This window comes from Larus michahellis, chromosome 7 (genome assembly GCF_964199755.1).
Source record: "Larus michahellis chromosome 7, bLarMic1.1, whole genome shotgun sequence".
Lineage (NCBI taxonomy): Eukaryota > Metazoa > Chordata > Aves > Charadriiformes > Laridae > Larus > Larus michahellis.
The window spans coordinates 27,003,768-27,026,258 of NC_133902.1; the positions used below are offsets into that span (position 1 = coordinate 27,003,768).

At 36.6% G+C, this 22,491-nt stretch overlaps 1 protein-coding gene across 2 annotated transcripts in view; it reads right to left on the minus strand.

Moving 5' to 3' along the window:
- RFTN2 (raftlin family member 2) overlaps positions 1-20,447 on the minus strand; it is a 37,847-nt gene extending 17,400 nt beyond the window's left edge. The window contains exons 1-8 of one of the 2 annotated variants that reach the window (XM_074593679.1): positions 20,329-20,447; positions 19,695-19,841; positions 14,941-15,124; positions 12,800-12,911; positions 10,460-10,772; positions 7,162-7,362; positions 2,281-2,402; positions 1,097-1,200 (exon numbers count right to left, since the gene is read on the minus strand). In XM_074593679.1, coding sequence (XP_074449780.1) covers positions 1,097-1,200; positions 2,281-2,402; positions 7,162-7,362; positions 10,460-10,772; positions 12,800-12,911; positions 14,941-15,124; positions 19,695-19,833 — 1,175 coding nt within the window. In that variant the 5' untranslated portion in view covers positions 19,834-19,841; positions 20,329-20,447. Of the gene's footprint in view, positions 1-1,096; positions 1,201-2,280; positions 2,403-7,161; positions 7,363-10,459; positions 10,773-12,799; positions 12,912-14,940; positions 15,125-19,694; positions 20,214-20,328 lie in introns of those variants that run through there. The other variant, XM_074593680.1, reaches the window with a different exon arrangement.
- Between the last annotated feature and the right edge of the window lie 2,044 nt (positions 20,448-22,491).

Here is a 22,491-nt window from a genome sequence, read left to right on the forward strand (position 1 = left end):
CACAATTCCTTCTGTCTTTGCATTTAACCAGTTGGTTAAAATCAACTATTAAAAAAACACAGCCAACACACCCCAACATCTATTTCCTGACCAGAAAAACCTCCTTCTCACATGGGTGAGTTGATTCAATTATGCCAAATCACTTGAACAAAATTCCAATTTCTTGGAGCAGTTCTCTTAGAACCTTTCACTCGCATCCTTTTTCACACTGTCTTGATTTAATACAGTGAGGTCTGGATCCCCAGATTACTCAAGTCACCCACTCTTTCCATTGTCCTTAATGGGCCCTAAGCCATGCCTGAGTAACATCTGTTTGTTTTCAAACCTTGGCAATCTTAATTTAATGGGAGGATAATTAAAAAAAAAAAAAAGAGAAAGAAAAAAGGCTTATGCTTATGTTTCACTTGTCATTTTTAAGCTTGATACCAGGAAAAAAGCACAGTACTTTTTTGGTTAAAAAAAGACCAAAAAACCAAAACCTGAAGCCTTGTAGGGGATTCAGGTCTGCTATTTAGCTCTTATGTATATAAAATTCCCCTCAGTCAACAAAAGAAGTACTACAAAAAGGGAACTGAAATCCAGTAGTTTGGTACTATATTTGAAATTATGTCTCTATTAAAGAGGAGAAACAGCCCAATAACTTGCTGGATTAGCACATTCTCTTCCCTAACTTGCAATAAATACTGCATGACTCTTGTGACAACATGACTTCTTACCTAGTCTAAACCAGTCATTCACTAAGGTCCTAGATTAGTGAAACATTTCAATGCGTGTTCAAATCTGAAGCATATGAGTAGCCCCATTGCTACCCGCGGACTGGGTATGTGATTAAAAAGTTTCTTAATTAAAATCTTCAATGTTTAGATATAAACAATGTATTTTAAGTTGAGGATTATTGGTCTAGTTTGAAATTCACTTAAGTCAATCGTCCTAAAACTGTGGAAAAAGAAGATTCCACCATAATGCTACTCAACTCATGTTGTATGCAGTTAACATTATTAGCATTTTTCTTCCTTTTACATTTAAGTATGCAAGTAATGACTTAATAATTTTGAGATGTATACACCAAAACCACTGTAAGCTATTGTTTGGGTACCTGTCATGTCGTACAATAGGTGTAGGCAGGACACAGGTCAGGAGCCATCCAAACTCAGCCAGCGTGTGCAACAAAGGTCCATAATCTGTTTTAATTTCACACCCCTACATTAATAATTATAAAAAGTAGTAAAGAGACTCTGTACAGATTTTATTTGCATTTCTACACAAACTAAAACAACTCCCCTCTGATTTATAACAAGACAACATCAAACTGTGTTGTTTAGCACAGATTCACTATTTCAAACTGAAAGCAATGTGAGAAGTTCAAGACTACAGAAGACTAGGAAGACAGACAGAACATATTAACTTCAGGTATGAGCCCTGATTCAGCAAGACATTCAAAAGCACATCTCACTTGTTAAACTTGTCATGTTGCTACGGTAATGCCTAAAACTTTAAACACCATAATAGGTGCCTCAGTTGATAGATTTAGGTTTTTACTTCTCATTTGAATAGCAAGCATCTCCCCTAATTATACACTTAAGTTTTTCGGGTTTGGTGGATGGTTTTGGTTTGTTTGATCTTGTTTTTATATATATGTCTTAGTTTTATGCTGTTTCTTTTCACATCGGTCAATGTATTTACTACCGAATATTTCAAGAGTAAGCCCTTAGTATCATCCAACAACAATTACTTTCAGATGTCACTAATTCATACCAAAAATCTTAATATTAAAAAATTGAACAGTTTTATTGCTGGACCATGCTACAGCAGTACATGCAAATTTATTAGGAAAAATGAAGTCTTTCATATTTAGCAGTAAAATTTTACTATGAATACACATATGAAAGCCATGCTCAATCAATTCACTATCAATTTTTTCTTGTCTGTTTCTAGTTTTCACTTTTTTCTTCCACTTTTTATTTAAAAATACTTCAGCACATTGTCAGTGGAGCTGCACTTGCTGAAATCATGTCTAAATTGGTCTTTGGTCGTTGTATTTGTTGGTATGAGCATTTGTGTCAGGCCAGAATCCCTGAGACATATTTCTTTTATGCACATTAACCAATGGCCACAGGCCTGACTTCATTTTTATGATTCAAGGCTTTAGTTTAGCTTATTGCAGGTGGCTTCACATAAACCATCCTGCACATTTATCAAACACTGGTACAAGCAGTCCAATGAAAAAAACAAAGAAAACTGTAAGTAGGAAATTGCATTGCTAAATAATCACCAATTTACCTCAATGACTGTCCATTGTTCAACAACTATTGCATCATTTCCTTTCCTGTTAGAACCTGGAACCCCAGCACCCTCTTCTTCGTAGATAAATAATCCTTCTAAAGATTTGGGCAAATAGTCTCCTGTGAACATAAAGACAAATATAAACTGAAATATAAAGTTTCAGGTTGGCATCTTACTGAGATGTACACATGCGCTTGTTTTCTCTCATTGAACAGTCCTCTAAAATAAAATGAACTAAGACAGCAAATAACCACAAATTTGAGTTATTTCTACATCTAGTTAAACCTGATGAAGTATGCAAGTCAGTTTATTATTCATATCCCTTTTTTCTATACAAATTGAACTATGAACCATTTCATTTTCTCAAAAGCATTAGCTACTTCCACGCTCAAATCTGAATTCCAATTTCTGTATTCAACATATCCCTCGCAGCCGATAGGCATAAACGCTCAGCTTCAGTTTTGTATGCCTGACAATAAATGTAGCTTTTGGCATGGTGGGAGAGTGCATCAGGACAAATGAAGCATGAAGTGCTAAGCCTAGCTACTGTTACTTAAATAAATACGTAAATGGCCACAGGAAGAGCCTGAAACAGAAGCAATTGTAGGAAGATTCCTGATGGGAAGGAAGTTTCAGAGCACAACTCCCTGACTCACTTGTTGAAGCCTGACAGCATCCGGCTGGCCCAAACTAAAACTGTGCATCAAATATTCATTCATTTTCTGGTTTTGCTTCTCCTAAGAGCCACTGGGAAACCTTTTGTGCAGAAGTAACCTGAGAACTGACTATCTTTAATTTTGAACAGTAAAATTATGTATAGAATTTGATATCAGAATATCAGATTTAAATCACCTCCAATATTGCACAAAGAGATATAAAGAGGCGATTGTTTTTGCCAGTCAGGGACGGCATGTAAACTTAAACTAAAAAACCCAAACACCTAGCAAACAAAGAAAACTTATGGAACACAACTGGTCTGACTTTAAAAATTGAGCAGATTGCCATAGAAATTGTGCTATGTAAGCCAGGAACTCCTGTTTTTGGAGCATGCTTGTTCATGTACCATAAAATACCAGCTATTCATACCATTTTTTACTATATTGCATGTAGCAGATTTACGTAGTTCGAGTTACAATTATTTAGATACTTGCGTGCATATATATCTCCCCCACACACATTTATGGAGATATCGGACATGTTATTTTATCTTTAGACTACACATAAATATAATGTGATTGTACATGGAACTGAATATACGGCTTCATAAACATATGAATGTATGCAGTTCCTAACAATTCATAGATATTCAATCTTCTAAATTCATGGGCTTTGACCTTTCTTCAGTGTTCAGGAAGATACTTAAAACGGACAGTCCACCTGCAACATCAGAATATTTGTTTTTCTACCATTTTTCAGTCATGATAGAATAACTCTGAATTTCAAACAGTTACTGACACAAGACACCTCCAGTCAGTGGTATTTTAAGACAAATTGATAATTTATAAAGCGTACCATGTCAAAAATTACCTCTACTGAAAAAGTTACATGTATGGCTAGCTAGTTTATCTGCCCATTCTGTCACTTACAATAGTTTATCTTTGTTAATATCAGTACTCAAAAAGAGTGCTACATGATAGATAACGCAAACCAGAACAAGTAAAGATATTGCTGCAGCATTTCTACTGATCTTAAGATACTTCTATGATCATGAGAGCCCCCAAGGCAAATGGAGGAAACACTACAATGATCCAAACGGCTGCTAAAAGAGAACTTACTTTTATTATTTTTATGACTGCATCCTCTTTTGGCAGCAGAACACAGAACCTGGCAATTACTAAGAATTGACACTGATTTTTTTTGTTTGTTTTTAATTCTTTTTATGTTAAAACTTCCTCCTGCCTTCAATTGGATATTGCATTTTGATTCTGGTAGCAACAGGATTCTGCTGACTGCAGAACATTTGTAGAGTCCAAACCAGAGGAGAATTTCTGCAGCTGCCTGACTTGTACATGGTGGTGGTGGTTCTTTTTACTAAAACAATAGCTAAAATTTGCTCATTTCACTAAAGCTGTATAAAAGGACAACTACTGCTAAAGACACCTCACAGTCAAAAAGTAAAAAAGCAAAAGTGAGGTGAAGATGACAATTAGATGTACATGCAGACATACAAAAAATAATTCTAGTAATGACTACAACTACTCAAAAACATTTTCTCCCCAAAAAAGCATTTTTGGTTTCCTTCTGTTGGATGCTAAACCTTTATCTGGTTATCAGACTCTTCAATGTTCACCTCAAGAACAAACATCTTAGCTTATGAACTCAGTAGCTAAATTCATTTCTTACTGTGGTTACAGCCACTTAATCAGCTGCAGAATTCTATCCGCATAGCAAGCCATGCCTTTGAATATACCCAGTTTAATTCAGCAGCGTCTCACCCATGAGTCTAACAAACAGATACCAAGTGGGGCTGAAGCAGAAGCACCAACTGCTGCAAAGAGGCAGCATGAAATCCCTGGATAAGTCATAACCTGGGCATTAAAGATGGGATAGTTACCCACATAAAGAAGAGCAGACAGCTACAGGGGAATGGGAAGACTGCAAAGCTGTTGCTGGACAACAGCTGCAAAGATTAACTTCAACAGCTGCCAAAAACACCCCTCAGTGAATTCTAACATATCTCTAGAGAGTTATTTTCCAGATCTAAAAAAATCTGTACTGAAAACTAGGAGTCTGATTTCTCACCTCTCCTCCTCCAAAGGAAACTTTGTTCTTCCACTGACTTCAACAGATAGGAATTATAATTTAAGAGCAAAAGATGGCCAATATAAACTATGCCATTAGACTGTTTATGTGCACAAAATATGCAGTTTGAGAGGGACTAGCTGCCAAATTCAATCTGAGGTAAATATAGTGACATTGATGTGCTTGTGTTCCTCTGACAATCGCTAGATTTACTTTATTGCAGAGCTACAGAAATGCAGTGATTCACACTCAAAACTAAACTACTGAGAACCGCAAAAACCAAAGAGCTCTTATTTTCAGGGTTTGATTTTTGCAGAACACACATCATCTAACTTCCAAAGACTTGGTATGTTTCAAACTCTTTAAGCTTTTTTTTTTTTTTAAATTTAAGCCCTTCACTAATCCAGACCTCTGAAGGGGATGCTGAATGCATATTATTTTAAATCAGAACATCAGAGGAAAAAAAAGCATTAAATAAAGCATATAGTAAATATTAAAAACTACTCTAACCCCAGTTAAGTCTACCCTCCCTGTATAATTTGTGTAAGAAGCAAATGTAAACTGACTTAAGAAAACTACTTACTTAGGTCAACTACTGCACTTGATAACCAGCCCAAGTATTCAAAACTCATTTAAGGTCTCTGAAACCTTTTCAAACAGTTTTCTCCACTGCAGCCCTGTGTTTTGTTTGCTTACACTGAACTGCCATAAGCAATTCTAAAGGACCAGCAACAACTTAGAACTTAGTCTAACGAGACATGAACAGATCCAACCAAAGGCAAAGTATCACATTAGTGAAGTATAAATTTTAAGTTTGCAATCAAACAACATTTATTACAATAATAAATCCTGAAACAGTTAACTACATCAGACTCTTTTGGTCAGTTCCCCTAGAGTACTAACATTTTCTTCACATTGTTTTCAAGTAATTGCACAACACTAGCTACAGACTATTTTTTGCAGTACTTCTAATTTCTGGCTTTCAGACAAATTCAGTTCAAATGGAAGTGAATCTCTTAATTACACATTTTACCAACAACAGAGTTTTAAGAGTTCAAAAATACTTCAGCCAGAAAACAGCCTCCCCAGTTGTCAGTGGTGGTACAGCACTGTCCCACAGCTCTGTCAAAGGGCAGGATTTGGGGCTCAGGTGGGTGTACAGTGGTGCGCCTGGGCCGGCAGTGGCACTGCTGGCATTGGGCTTGTGTCTGTTTGTCAGAAGGATGAAGGCCAGGAACTTTGAAAGAGCTAGTAGGGTCTCTCCAAAATAAAAACTGAGATCGAACTGAAACTGGCAGAATGAAGAAGAAAATTTGAAAATCCTGTGGGCCTGAAGCTCTATCACTGTAAGAATTCGAGTATTAGCTGAGCTGGTAGATTCCTGCAGAAGAGTGCAAGAAGCAGGAGGGACCAGGGAAGACTCCCTCTCCCAGCTACATGGAAAGGTCCTGGAGCATCTGCCAACAGTTGAGGGCAAGGACAAAACCAGAGTTCTTTACTCTCTGCATATGCCCACCTCTGATGAGAAAAACCTGCAGAAACATCCTGAAACTTCAGGATCAACAGTCAAATTTTAATGCAATTTAGAGTTTCGGAAACAATTTTTAAGCCCAGAAAAGGGCTGGAAAAAGCAGGAAGCACAGAAAGTCTGACTTAGGTTTAATGGTACAGTAAGCACAATGAGAACGCAAGGTGCTCTTTTGCCTCATTAGAAATAGAATTAGAGACATTCAACAGAATTCAGCACAGTATTTACAGTGAGCAGCAGAACACAAATATCAGGGAAGCATGTATCTAATGATTTTTTCCCCCCCATTATCTTTTCCTTTGAAAAAAAGCAAAGAAAAAGGAACTAGCACAGGTGGTTTATTTTATCATAATGCTATACTACTTTCCTACTTTGGAAATCCTCAGTTTGAAAACAAAGCAGAAATTTCAATTATTCCGAGCTATAACTGCACAGAAAACAAGTTATTCCCCTTTTTGAGGTATCAGATTCCTAGAAATTTACAGTGACTAACTGAACACATTTACATACTGCCCCTCACACCAAGAAGCAAAACATAATCTACTTAAAAATTACGTAGTTCTACACAAACAAGTAAAAGCTTCATGATATTCTGGAACACTACTCACCTTTAGAAGTTTCCCAGTGTACAAAAGAATCAATTAAGGATAATCCTTGTTTATAATAAAATGTGGTTAGTTCTAGCCAGTCTGCTTCCAGTGTACTAATAACTGGCCCCTTTCTCGTTACTTTCATAGACAAAACACCTTCATGATAGGTCCAGCAGGTAGAATCATCATCAAAAACATTGAAGACTGTATAGAGCTTTTCTAAGAAAAGAAAAAGGAAAAAGAATGAGTCTCTGAGTAATAGAAATATTCTTATTAATAATAAACATTATTAATGTCTTATTTTATTGTGGGTTTCTAATTCTAAGCCTCACCTTTAAGAATTGTTTCCTGATGTGACTGTACTCAGCTTGAGCCCTAAACACACTCAGGACAAGGTGCGTGTGTGGGAGGGTACACTGTGAGGTATGAGAAAAATTTGAACGTATCACAGTTGGGTTGTTACTGGACCTTTTAGGTAGGTGGGGTTTGCATAGAGAAAATATACCAGAGCCAAGAAAAAAAAAAAGTGGAAACAGGCTTCATTTCTGCTACTCACGGAACTTCTGAGTAAAATATTTGAAGTTGTTATAACTGAAGATTAAAGACAATTTTCTAAGCTTTTAAATATTAGGAATGCCTTGTGCAGTATTGATTTTTACACATCATTTTTGAAGATTAATTAAATACCAGTATAATTAGTTGCCTACTGGTGTTTCCCACACAGTAACTGATAAGCATGTGAGTTAAGCACAAAAACTTTGTATCCTCAAATGGTTTTTATATCTAGGAATTAATACACTGCTGTTACAAAAACAGAGTCATAAACAAGCATTCATCAAAAATTAAAATTCACAAGTCTATAGTACTTTAGAAACTCACTAGTATTCAAGATCAGGCTGGATGAGGCTTTGAGCATCCTGGTCTAGCATGACGTGACCCTGCCCATGGCAGGGGGGTTGGAACTAGATGATCTTTAAGGTCCCTTCCAGCCCAAACCATGCTATGATTCCATGAAGTCCTAGCTATATAAATGCATTCTACAAATACACCCACATGTAAGTCACTGCTGTGGAGAAATAAAACAAAACAGTTGCCAGAAAGTGCTCTCAGATTGTCTAATACTTCAACATCTGAGCAGCCTAAATCAACACAAAACTTCTAGAAAACAGAAGTATTCACATTGCCAAAACAAAGCAACTTGGTTTAGATGACCCCATTTGAGATGCTAGTCTCTCTAGGCAATCTCTCTAGGGAGATTGCCAAAGTAGGATCTGGACTGTAAGTAACCTGGATCAGCCTCTGGGAGAACCCTGCTCTGTTTTGAGAAGTGTTACTGCACTCACCACAAGTAACATCAGCTGCCTGGAATACGTAAATTCAGGACAAAGTTTTGAACTCTATCAGTAAGAGATAACTCTCCCATCTATACAGTTTTATCACCTCCACAGGTGGCCATACTGGCATAAGTGTGTTTATGCTGACTTAAGGTTTCTTTCCCATATACTAAAGTGAGATCACCTTTATATTTGTTCTTCAGAAAAAAATAATCAAGTTTCCCAATACAACTATCTCCAATTGCTCACGTGTATCAGAAATTTGCCTCTGCAAGGGGTGTGTTTATAGTCAAAATCCATACGTTATGATCCCCAAATCCAGAACTCGGAGTTTTGCATCTTTTGAGCAGATGTAAATAGAAGTATCATACTGAAGTGGCAGCACATTCCTACATTTCTTTGAAAATTCACATCAGTATTTTTTTAAATGACTGTTACATAAAACATTTACAAAGAAAGGTGGTTAAGCTTTCGTAAGTTTTGTCTTAGGAACTCCAATAACTTTACTGAGTATTTAACTAGTAGTAGAGAAGCCTGGCATACTCTTGCCAAAGCTTTCTGAAGAACTTCCTGAGAACACTGCAGGCAGGGGATGCACTGGTTGCTGATCCACCTGGCCACACCAGTCTGCACAACAGACAGAACCAAGAGCTTTACGCTTTTTTACTTACAGCCTTTCTGTTCTGCTACATGTAGCAAACCCACTATTGCAAGGAAAGAGTTAAGCTTTAACAGATCATGCTATAAAGGCTCAGCGTGTTGTACAAGAACTGCTTTAATTCAAGTGTTAAAAATAAGGCTGACATCGATTATCTCAGTGCTTAGAGTCATTATCCTGCCAGTCTACAAACGGGAGAGGGTGCTTAACTCTTAAGGGGAAAGTGAAAAAGTTGCTTTTGACAGCAATTAAAACGTGTCTGGCCCATCAGGGAAGAACCTATTATGTCAAAATGCAATCTGACATGAAGGTTTCATGCTGCTTGCTTTCTACACAATACTATGTTGCATTAGTTCTCACGCTTTAGATTACTTCTTTTCACCTTTTCTTCCTAGCAAACCAGGAGGCCTCAGTGCTTCAGTAGCAAAAGTCACCGTTTCGGGCAATCTCTCCCACAGACTACATCAAGTATCTCAGATTCTTCTACAACTAAGTTTACTACCACAGCACTGACATCCTTTAGTGATACTTTTCTGTCCAATAGAACTTTTTAATGCTTACTTTTCTATAGTGTAAATTCATTTGTAACATTTATCCTCTTTGATTTCATGGTCAATGCATTAATTTAAGTGATTTCTTTCAGGATGCTTCTTGAAGGCATGTTAACCAGAAAGAATCCATTATGAACAGATTTGTTTGCTGTACATTATATGCAAGTTGACTAGAAGCCCGTAAAATTACAGCTCTAGCTGGAAGGAGATCTCTGCTGTCAATTTTGAAAGAGGCAGGAGAATGGGAATCAAAACATTCTTGGAAATCCATTACACATTTATGATTTTAATATTAAGTGAAAACTATATGTATTTAGGAAAAGGTTTAAAAACAATTGCATCTTCTAAAAGACAGTGTTTTTACTTCCACATATTTGTTATACACACATCAAGCAAAAACGTATTTGTAGCACATTTAAAATCAGAATTACACTGTGGGTGATTTTTCTGGGGTTTGGTTTTTTTTCCTCCCTTTTTCTTTAAGTTATAAACTAGAATTTTGACAGTACATTTGTAGTATTCTGTATGAAAACTGAATTATCATTTTAATAAATTACCACAGTTCACACAAACATAACACAGAAGGTAAATATTTCTTTCCTCAACTGACCGCTTTCTTAGAAATATGTACGCATTTAAGGAAGGTGCATCTTCCAAAAACAGTATTTGATATAATAGAACATTCTGTTCTCTTATTTTTTCCCCAATACCTTTTTAAAACAACTGCACAATAAAATACCTTATTTCTGCAAAAAACAAGCAGCATTTCTTACCATCTCCTTTTCGTGGTTTAACAGGACTGACTTCTTTTCCAAACTGGAAATCTGCATCCTGTAACAGACTGCTTTCTCCTTGCATTTCCTCCTCTATCCCACTCTCAGATGAGTGACCACTCAATGTCCCTTCATTCCAGTTTTTATAGTTTTCATCAGAATTTTTTCTTCTGTGTTCCCTATTTCTTTTGCCCAGCGTTGATTCCAGCTCTGCGCTTCCATCCGTACTTGTTCCATTACAGGCTTTAGGTTGAGGAAAGTGTTGCGTTACAAATCCCACAAACTTCTTTCCTCTTTTAGCAGCTTCGTTAACCTGTATTTGCAAAAGAAATTTATCTGCAAAGTGATTTTAGAATTACACGTAACTTTTTTTAAGAAAAACCAACAACTTCCATATACATGTTCTGTTTAATTACACTGCTGATTTTCAAGGACATAAAGACACAACGCTGTACTATAGAAGGTGGCTTGTCTTTGTACACTGCCCACGTTTCAAAGTAAATGGAAGTCTTCTAGAGTGTCTTTGGACCCAGGCCAAGAAAGGTGGACAACACTGGTACTGACTTTAGTGTATATAAAATCCTTCATTTAGAACAAATCCAAAGTGTTTTGCTTCCTGTGTCACAACGATAAGCAGTATACCGGTGCAATAAAGAGTACTGTCTCTCTAAACACTTGAAACCAGTCGTACTAAAATTCCTGACCACTACTACTACAGAGATATCTATTGTCATGTGTCATGATTCATTACCCTCTGGTTCACTTAGAGGCTACTGAGCTTTACTATTGCTGAGAATGGTGAAGGAGCAGAGAAAGGAGGGAACTAAAAGTAAATTAAAACCCTCTTAACTCTGCTTTTAGCCAGTGGTGGGTCTTCTCTGCACTGAAGTCTCAAAATACAACTGCAGAATACGTGCCACCTGTGCGATGTATCTGTTCTCGGAGGGAGGGTTTATTTCTGGGATAAGGAGTGCTGCCATTTAGGAAGGTGATCCCACTGGCTTCTTGTGCTACAAGCTCCCCTGTGCAACGAAGTCTTTCCAGAAAAATACTGAAACCCCAGCATAGAAAGAAGAAATCGCCTGGGAAGTACTGGATTAGTGAGGGCAGAGGGAAGGCTCTCTACCCAGTTAACTCACATTAACTATTAAACAGAGTGAATAACACTCAAATAGCTGATGGTACTACAATCCCTCTTTAGTCCCACGATAGACTGAAGTGTTACTATCTACCACCATTACCTATGTACAGCAATGATATAATATGCCAATCCCTGTGATTATACAGAGCTGCTATTTCTAAGACAACCAAATAATTTTAAATGTGACAATCAACACCCAGAAAAAGAGTAGTATGACCACTTTTTTCCTGAAGTGCCACAAAGTCTTACGGGTTCAGATCTTTAAAAAAGTAATTTTATACTGGATTACTGGCTCGGTATTTTTAAAGCACTGGAAGCATTTTAAAAATAAGATTATTTTCACATACTACTACTGTTTCAGATTTACTTGCAAGACAATCACTACTAATTTCAAGTGTTTGTCTGGTATGCAATACAACCAACCTGGCAATACACATATAGTACAAACATGTCATGTAAATTTTAAATTTGAAACACTTGAAAATTTCAAAACAAGCCATTTCAAATTTTAAACAACTCTGCGATAATTTCAAAGAACGTTAAATATCCCCAACATGCTTTTTGCTCTACCTCTTTCCTTGGCAACTCATGTAAAAGATATCACTTACTCTTGTAATAACAAGTTTCCTGTTTCGGTAAGTCTTTAACTTTGCAGAGGAAGTTAAACACAAAAAGAACTAGTAGTATAGCTTGCATTCCACTGCAAGTTTTGTTTTCTTTGACTATACAATATTTTCAAAAGCTGTGCCAACTAAATATTTAATACAGTTACTGAACATTTTGTATTTCTGTTAAAGAAAAAAATCTTTCTTAGTAATGGAATATATTCATGTTCGGTGGGAATACTTAACCCAGAACAAACTTCATATTTTATTTTTCTTAAAAATATTAATTTCAGAAAGAGCTATCTACAAGCATTTTATAAAGACTGACTGAGAATTTGGGCGTGATTCTGCTTTCAGTGGTTAAGTGGCCAGTTTCCCAAAGCTTTACAGGGCTCAGTACCAAGTCCTAAATTAGAAAAAGCAACTAACGAAGAAAAATAACTCCTTTTGCACCAAGAAAAGATTCTGTTGCTTCTATAAAACAACCCAAGGTTAAAACTCGAAACTAAAAAACTATTAACCATTGCAACTTACATGTATGGTAGAAATAAAAATCTGAAGAGAAGTTTGAAAAAACCCAGAATGCTCCATTACCTTTTCTAACAGTTCTTTCACTACCTCATTTGTCAGTGTTTCATACATTAAAGGACATTCCTCAATCACCAGCCTGGGGTGCCTTTGTCCTCTGGGTGCTGCATGCTTCTGGCTAGAACACAGAAAGAAAGCAGTCTTTGTCAGTAGTTTGCTGCTAACTTGGGCAAGTGCTTGCATATAGAATTCTTTTCTTTTGGAATAGTTATGAATGAAATCCTGGCAATACTTCCTCATACTTTTATTTAGAACTCAGTTGGTTTTGGTGTTTTGTTCTGTTTCTTACACAAAGTCACAGGTACTGTGTATTACAATGTCAGGGTAAAAATATTAATATTTAACAGGAATTTCATATGAAGATTGTTAACAGGCATCTTTTGGAAACTGAGCTTTGTTGACAAACAGCCCTTTAATAAGTAAACCCCAAAATCTCTGATAATGCCAAAAATACAGATTTAAGCTATAAATATAGCAAGCACAAATTAGAGAATCAGTTTTTTAGAAAACACACTGAATAGAAGTGAGAGTTTTACACTGTTAACGTGCTGATGTTTAACTTCTGTAGCTAGAGCTGAGTTGCAGCTATCACACGAAATACAGTGCAGGCAAATACTAGAAATACAAAATTCAGTAACAATCACTTTGGGTTAGGTAATGTTTAAATTACTCAGATTTGAGACTCCAACAAGCTTTAAGTTAAAGTTAAAGAATAGCATTCATCATGTTTCACCTAAAGCCAGTTAGGTTATTACTCAGACAACAATATTTGGTGTATATCAATAATATAATGGGATTTTATTTGATGTTTTCTTCACACAAGCTTTTGCTTTAGAATGAACTATCAATGAAACACACTTGTACAAAAGGTTACTTTCAAGATAGAAGCTGGAGAAGGTGCATTTGCCTATAGCAAAACCAACACAGGTACGTTTGGTATAGGAAATTGGGAACCCACGCTCAGTTTCACATGTAGGCTGCAGGTTCCTGTTCTTCATCTAGTCAAGGGCCTAAAGATGAGTTGTGGGAGCTGCATGCTGGCAGGGTCAGCTCTTTGAAGCCTCAGCTCCAGAGAGCAAATATTCTGCTTTTCTTTCTCAAGCCTTTGCCCACATGGACAACCTTCACCTTGTTTGCAGATGAGCTGATGAAGTTAAGTTTTATGAGCAGCAAACACCACAGACAATGCTTATTTCAGCAAAGCTTCTGAGAAGCTCCCTCAAATGAACCATGTTTTACAGAAGCATTACTGGAGTGGCAGAGGGCACCTTCCAACTCATGCCCTTCCAGTCTTCCAAAGGAAAATGAAAGAACCTTTGTGCACTGCACCAGGACTCAGGATACAACAGGGAAGCATGACAGCTCTTAATGCAATAAGAAATCCACTTTTCTAGTTACTCAAATTAAAAAAAAAAGGTTATCTTCTTTTGCGTTCAAGGGAACTAATGGTAAAATTTCTTTGTCCTTTTTTTATGGTCAAGTTTTCTTTATGATCACATGGTGGTTACAACACAGTGAAAACAGGAGTAATAAACAACACTACAGAGCTGGAACCTAAACACAAACTCTGGGCTTCCCCTCAGTGTCAAAACCAAGCTTTTGCATGCCCCTCTATCACAGAATGTTTATTGCCTTCTTATTAATAAGGAAAAATAAACTAATTATCTCTGATAAACTAAGTAATTCACACTTTACAGGTCACTTTCCCTGAATAATGCTCCCATGGAAAAAGTGAAAACAAAAGTTTTGGAAGTGAAGAGGCATGAGAGAATTTAAAGCAGCTTATTATTCTCCTAGTGTTTTGTTTAATCTTGTATTTGCTTCAGATTCTAAGGCAGATGATACTTCATTATAAAAATGTATTTAAATAAAAGGGTAAACTGTAACAATTTATCTTCCCACAAATTATGATAAGCAACTTTGTATTTTTCTTTGGACATTTACTAAGGCAAAGTAAACATTAGCCTATTGTATGCTTAGCATTAATTAAAAAAAATTACAAAGTTGCTCGCTTTCCTAGACAAGGAACAGTTATTTCATTCTTGGAGGTCCTCATTTCAAGTTGATAATAAGTTATGCATGTTGAGCAATCCACTTACAAACGTGTTGAGTAACAGACCAGTGCATTCAAATTATTTCACTGTTACCTTAATTTTAATCGTGAAAGTACCACACGATACATGTGACTTGCAGGGAAATTCCTTCTGCGTCCAATTGGCAGTATAATAGGATGAACAGCTCCTACAACATATCCTCTGTTGTAATATTCTTCCACCTTAGATACTATATCCAACACAGAACTGATCTTGATAACTTCTGGATTTGAGGAAGCTAAAAGTATTGAAAGCAGAAGAGAAGCACTTTATACTATGTGTGTCCATATATTTTTAAGTTCTTTTTATATAAACCACATAAAATCTATTCTAAGGCATTTAATAAAAAGCTACAGTTCTATCTATACAAGAAAAAGCAGATTCACAGCTGATTCAACTAGTTGAAGTACATATTTTTAAAGTTAATGCAATCCATTTTTAATCTATTTGGCAACACTTTGTTAGATCTAGCTTTGCCAAGCTAATTTAAGAGTTGCATCGATATCTAAACACACAATAGGTCTGAAAATAACAAAGCAACTATTTTACATAGCCAAAGCCTTAAACATACCAAAAGCAGTATCCTTCAACCCTAGTTGCAAAGGTGAATTCCTATACAATGAATTTAAGCCTAGAACAATTGGTTTGGTTTTCTTCAATGTTTTTTGGATGCCTTAAAGTGATCTGTGGATCGTAGCTTGAATTTTTATCATACTCGCAACTCCTTTTTCCAGCAAACCTAAGTAATGTCGTTTAAATGAGCTACATGGTGTCACTAATTTCTAAGGAAGATCTGTCTGAATGTGTGCAAGCATTTCTGATCAGCATGTAACAGATAAGCACTACACAGCCATTGTCAGAAACTAAGGAAAACTTTTTGGAGAACCTGTTTTGAATGGTCTGATCCACAGCTTTTGCACAGAGAAAAGGAAGATTCCTCACTGGTAATATATTCTGATATATTCTGCCAGTCAGTCTGATGGTCAGTATTTCCTGTTCCCCTCGACCCCAACTGAAAAACAGAAGCTCTCAGAGCTTCCACAAAGCAGGAAACCAATACCATATACAGGCAGTAAGCAAAGAGTGATTTTGCCAGCATATATTTGCTGCCAGATTTTTCATCCTCTGCACATATGAGCTATCATGACAAGACAGCTTGGCTTGGAATTTGATGGTCTCTATCAGCAACCCTTGCTGCAAGTGATATACTTCTTTCCTGCATTCTGACAGGTCCCTCTCCCTCTCTTTGCAAAACTTGCAGTGCATTAAGACCAGTGTTAAGTGTATGAAAGGATGCCTCAACTGGCATTAAGTGACCTCGTAACACACTTTTTTTTTTTTGGATATGTGAACATTTTGACATACTGCTTTAAACATTCTCTTTCAAACCATACAATAAGCCCTGAAAAATTAAATACACTAATTTTCCCTTGGTTCTATAATTAAAAAAAAATATAAAAGAAAAAAAGAACAGATGAATACAGTGACATAAATATCACTTGCCACTCTATTCCTTCACCTTCTCACATTTTCTTACCTACGAGCCCTATGTTGTAGATGGGCAACGGCAAGGAATTTATGGACTTTGATAAAAGTCACGGTGAGTCACGAACTCTACCTGTCCTACTGGTTTAAAGTATCGAAAGTCAGATATGTGAATCTTTGGTTTGCCAAAATCTTTTATTCCAATAAACTGAATTAGACTTCTGCTGGTTCATGAGTGATGTGTTCTGTAAAACTTCAATCTCTAGACTATTTTGCCCACCATAAAATGGGGATAATACATGTACATCATGGAGGGCTTTTTTTTTTTTGGTAAAGAGCTGCTCTACAGCCCACAAACCAAAACAAAGCAGGAATACATACAATGTGATCATCACTTCACTGATTTTGAAAATGCCTTAACCATTTTGCATTAAGAAAACGTTCTGCCTGATCCAATGTCAACAGTAACAGAGCCACAGCTATCTTGCTAGTTGTAAAGTAAACTTCAGGTACACAGCATTGAAGATGACAACAAAACAGCTACTTCATACATATTCATACTGTTATTCAGAGTGACAAGAACTTCACAGCATGTTATCTTGTGGGCTGATGTGAAATACCCTTGCATCAATATTTCTTCTTTTCCCTAATAGGAGAGATGCGGAAAAGGCATAAGCATTCTGCTTCAGTAGGAGTATTTAAACTATCCCTGCTTTATGGTTAAACTCAAAAAATAACAGCTGTTTTTGTAACTGAGATATGCCTCATGATTGAAACTGTAAATTTACAATCCTTGACAGGCCTTTAAAATTACACTTCAGAGTCCACTGCTCCATTTCCTTTGTACTATTCAACCCCACCAAAATAAAAGACCGGCTGCAATTTTCTTGTTTGGGATTCTCCTGATGCACAACCACCTCCATGGAACTCAGAGCTGATTTTTACAGTAGGGACAGGAGTATTTTGGGAACCTGGAAGGGAGAAGCCAAGGTACAATACATTGCTGATAACTAATGAAGATGCACAGGGACTCCAGCCAATGAATTTAGACTACAGAATGGTTGACCTAATCTGCGTCATGGCTTGTAAGAACATCAGGGACTCCTGAAAGTCTCCCCAGCAGGGCCAATTCAACTTCACGTAGCATAAATCTGATTACACAGACAATAAGGCATACTGAACTTAAATAATGCATTTATGCTTGCTGTACTTTTATCTTAATGCAGGACACAGCTTACTGAAGGATCTTATAAAGGATACTAAGTGCAGATTTTCTGGTTTACTTGGTGACAGATCCAGAGGTAACTACCAACTCAGGCAAACAGAAGTCTCAGATGTTGGGGAAGATCTTCCTCTAGAAATCAGCAGACACAGAATGCCATGAAGACATAACACAAAAACTGAGAGCAGAGTGAAAGCTGCCTTTGGTCTAAAGTGATAAAAGGCTCCCGCTTAGGTTTCATTTAGCCAAAGGATATTCAAGTAGCAACAAGTACATGAGCGAGCTGATTCGGGTAGAAGAAAAAAAAAAAGCCAAACATATTCCCTACAGTACTTCAGCCAATCCCCATGTTTCATAAACAAACAACATTCAGAAATGCCTCCAAGATAGCATATACACCATTTTTTTTTCATGTATTCGTGATCTTATCTTTAAAGATTAGAGAACCCAAACAAAAAAAATATCTGAAGGTCAAATACACACACAGCTAGAAGGATCCAACAGAAAGATACCCGTGTTTACATACAGTTAGAAACAAACAAAAAAGTTAAGCAACTATCTAAAACTGATGTCACTCTTATTTAGCATTCATAATTCCACAGTAAGTTACTGAAGCTAAGCACTTCTGTATATCAGACTAAACAGCTGAAAATGAATCCTTACTGCTGTAGTGATAGGTTATTAAAGTAATAGAGATGCACCTTTATTTAGATTTGTTGCATGAGCTTTTTCTTCAAAGTCACAACCACCTTTACAACACATCCTTTACATAACACCTCCAGAAACTTGTTACTTTAAAACAAAGCAAAGCTACTCATAACACAGACAATTAAAGAACACTAAATGCTCTTCAGTCTCAAAAAAAAAAACCTTAGTATCCTTTCCATTATCAGTATACCAATAGGTAATTCATGTATACATTAAGCAGCCTAGCTTTATTTCCAATATTTTACCACTACTACTTAAAGTTCTGTTTCTTCAAAAAGAACAAACCAGTGAGAAACTGTGTGTAAACAAACAGAACAACAAAAACAGTTGTATGTCAAGTACTGTAACTTAAGAGAATGTGGCTTTTATTAGTATTTTTCAGATTATCAATAGACATATTTTAAGTAAAATTATTACCATGGTTCTTTAATTTGGAATTAAAACTAAGCAGAGGCCAAGTTTTGACACATTTTCAGCAACTCTTTCATATGCAAGACACGCACTTACACTTACTCCTTTTATCAAACCCTTCTAGCTGTTGCATTTACTTCAAATCCTTGTTATTAAAAATTTCCAGTAGATTTGGTTGCTATAAAATGCAAGTGACTATGAAGTGACAGCAAAACTGAGCTGTCTGTTCTCAGAGGGCAGCCATCTGGGCTTGTTTATGTTTTCAACTTTGTGGAACAGGGAGTTGCTCTGTTAGAGACGGGACACCCTCGGGAAGGAAGTATCCCACAGAGCACTGTCTGCCTCTAGCTACGCATACAAATTTTGTTTCATTTTGGTCACGATTTCAAAAGACTATTCAATAACTACAAGTTGAGCATTTGGAAAAAATAGTAAGATGAAACTGTAAGACTCTTACTAAAATATCTGCCAAGAGACTGGGGTGGGCATAAGAGGGGAAGCTACTCGTGGTATACAACTAAAAAACAGACTTACTTCTGCATAAAGTAACAAGGACAATGACAGCCTGTTTTCAGAAGTTGAGGGCATTTTAAGAAAATTGTTATTCAATTAATGCTCAGGCACACTGTATTTTCTGAACCATCACACTGAATTCAGACGACCATTATTCAGAGTGAGCACGGATGGCAGTATCTGACTCACAGGAAACTAGGAAAATCTAACAGTTTTCAGCCAGCTTCCTTAACAAGGACAGTTGTGTAATTTGGAGGGTTTGGTTGTTAAAAATACTTCAGTAGTTTCCACTGTAATTTTATCTAAGTGAGGACCTTCGTCATGATTTGTGTTTCAAAATAAAAGTCTTACGTTTTGGCTAGCTTTAATAAAAGTATTTAAGATTTACTTTAAGTCAAACAAGACAGAACTAAGTTAAATTTTATTCCTCGCCTTCTCAGAATAGTAAGGATATAACATAAAGAGATACCTTCTAAAGTAAAATCCAGCAATACATATTCATAAGCAGAATCCGTCTTTGTTTCAACTTGTGGTCTCTTCAATGTAGAAAAGATTTTTCCAGGGCTGCTATCATCTGGGTCTTCCAGCTTTCTCAGTCCGCACCCCATGGCAAGATCTGCAAATGATTAAATCGCAGGAAAAGGTTGGGGGAGCAGCAAGATCTGTCGCTCTCACTACAGGGAAAAAAACGTAACCAAATAATTCCCTTTGATTTTGTTTTGTATCAGCCGTAAATCCAAATACAGAAAGAGTCTAGTTCCCAAAGCAAAAAGCAAAGGTACTTTCCATTCATTTTTTATATAGAAACAGTATGCCCGTGGTGTTTTCAAGCTACAAACTTGGTCAGAGTAGGCTTGATTTCGCAGCAATGTTAGAGCTGCTACAAACTAGCAGAGATTTTTTCCATGCCACGTCAATTTACAGCCAGCCCCCTATCAGTGCTCTCTTGCAGAGGACACCAATAGTGCTTTGTTTGTCCTTCTAGACTGACTGGGTGAGGGGGGCGGTGGGGTGTGTGTGGCGGGGGGCGGGGGGGGGGATGTGGGGGGGAAAGAAGAACTGAAAAATAAAGTTAAGAGAGGAACTTCTCTGTAATTACTTACCTCCAGAAGTTCTACTCAACTGCAGGAGCAAGTCAGAGGGGAAAAAAGCAAGTTAGTCAGAATGAAAGAATGAGAAAAGAGCCTCAACATGGTTGGAGACGAAAATCATTTCCAGAAAGGAAGTCAGCTTCAAGAGGAAATTGCTTCTGGCATCTCAAAGGGTAGAAAAGTAAATGAAAAGCAGTTTAGTCCTTATTTTAGATTTCAAAGTTTAATTCTTATTTCCTTTGAACGGGAACTTTCTTCCAGAGGAAAAAACCAAAACAAATCATGAACTTAGTGTAGTATATTTTAATAATGTAAAAATATTTAGTAAAGAAATTTGTCAAGAAAATTATATATGATTACAATAAGCATCTACATTGCTAAAATCAAGTTCTATAATTGGTTTTGATTAACACTGAAAAGTGACACTTAAGTATTCCTCATTTCAAACGAGAAAGACTTTCAATGTTATATATGAATATAGTTACAAGACTTTGTTCCCCATTTTTTCCATGGGTATTGAACAACTGAAATCATGTCCTCCGTCAGGCTGCCCTCAGTTGATACAGCCACAGATTTGCAACACTGTTTCCTAAGTATATTTTTCTTTAGGTCCTGAAAATTTAGTATAAATTTAAGGGCTCTCATTACTCTTACATTAACTCCTGCAAGTCATTGTAACTGTATTACACCTGAAGCAGACCACAATAATGTATGGTGAAAAAAAGGAACACTGATTGATTTTCTAAGGCTGTGTTATTGCCTGTACGGGCAGTTGGAAAATTGACCTTTTTATTTTCAGGCTGCATCTACAGAATGCCATTTTGTATGAAAGGAACTATATAGCTGAATTTAAAAAACTTATTACTTTTTCCCACTGAAAAATATTAATCTCAAAAAAAATACCCACATTGTTTACACTCAATCATTGCAACTTAGGCATTAACCATTTGTGGTTTTCTTCCTGTTCTACTGCAAGCAAAGTGATCTAACTTTTATTAAGTAGCTTACCAGGAATGGTAAGTCTGCAGACTATATCCCCTTTGAAATCCATATTATAGTTTAAAGTAACTTAACTTTGTAAGACTTTAAAAATCACTAACTGCAGAGCCCATGCAATAATTCAGACTTCAATCCTATAGTTTTTAAAACAAGCTCCCAGGTGCTGAAACCAAGAGGAAATACCACAGTGGTATCTTCTTGATTAAAATCTATAAAAACATACCAAATAAGCAGAATTCTTCAGCTTCCTGCGTGTCTGCTTACACAGAAATTGCTCCCAAACACTATTTTTTTTTTAGTAAAGGTCATCCCTGAATTGTTGCTATACCAGACATACATGTAAACTGTCCACTCAACTTCGAGAATCCTGCTGCTTCATTCCACACAGTCCTTAAGATCCACTGTAACCACTTGCATAAAGCCATGACATGACTTAAGATACCTGCAAGTAAAACAACTTCTTGCAGCACTAGACCAGTTGCCAGCTGGTTGCCTTTTTTTTTTTTTTAAGTTTAACTAAAGCTAGCTACATTTTTAACTAGGCCAGAATATTGTACTTTGAACTCTTCATGACAAGGTTTAAAATGTATTTCAACCCTCTCACCAATATAAGTGTTTATACTACAAAAAGTCTTACAACACCAAGACAGAAACACTGTTATGGATAAAACCAATGGTCCTCATTTTGGATAACCCCAGATTAGTTAAATCGTTACAAGCTTACAAGTCAGAAGTCAGCCAACAGTTGCCACTGCAGACTCGCCTCAAAAGTCAGTAGACTGCACCAGTGAAACCAAAGATCCCACAGGTCAGAATAAAGAAAACAAACCCAAACCAATCAAGAACAAGCAGTATCTCTCATGGGAGTTTAGAACTGCATCAAAGCACCTGAATGACTCAGGAGAGGATCACAAGATTCCTAGATTTAAGAGCTGCTTAAGGAACTGCCTGAATAGCTATAGTATCCTGTCGCAAAATGGATATAAACTACAAAACAGCCCATATTTCCAGTGACCAAAAAGGCAAAGGCTCTGGGAACTGGTATCAAAGAAGAACAGATCCCTAAAACCATACTGTGATTCACTGAGGTGTGGCAGTCACAGCAACCAACACTGAAAGAGCATGTGACTCATTCACTGAAGATTGATATAGGTTTTAGACTTTTTAAAAAAGGCA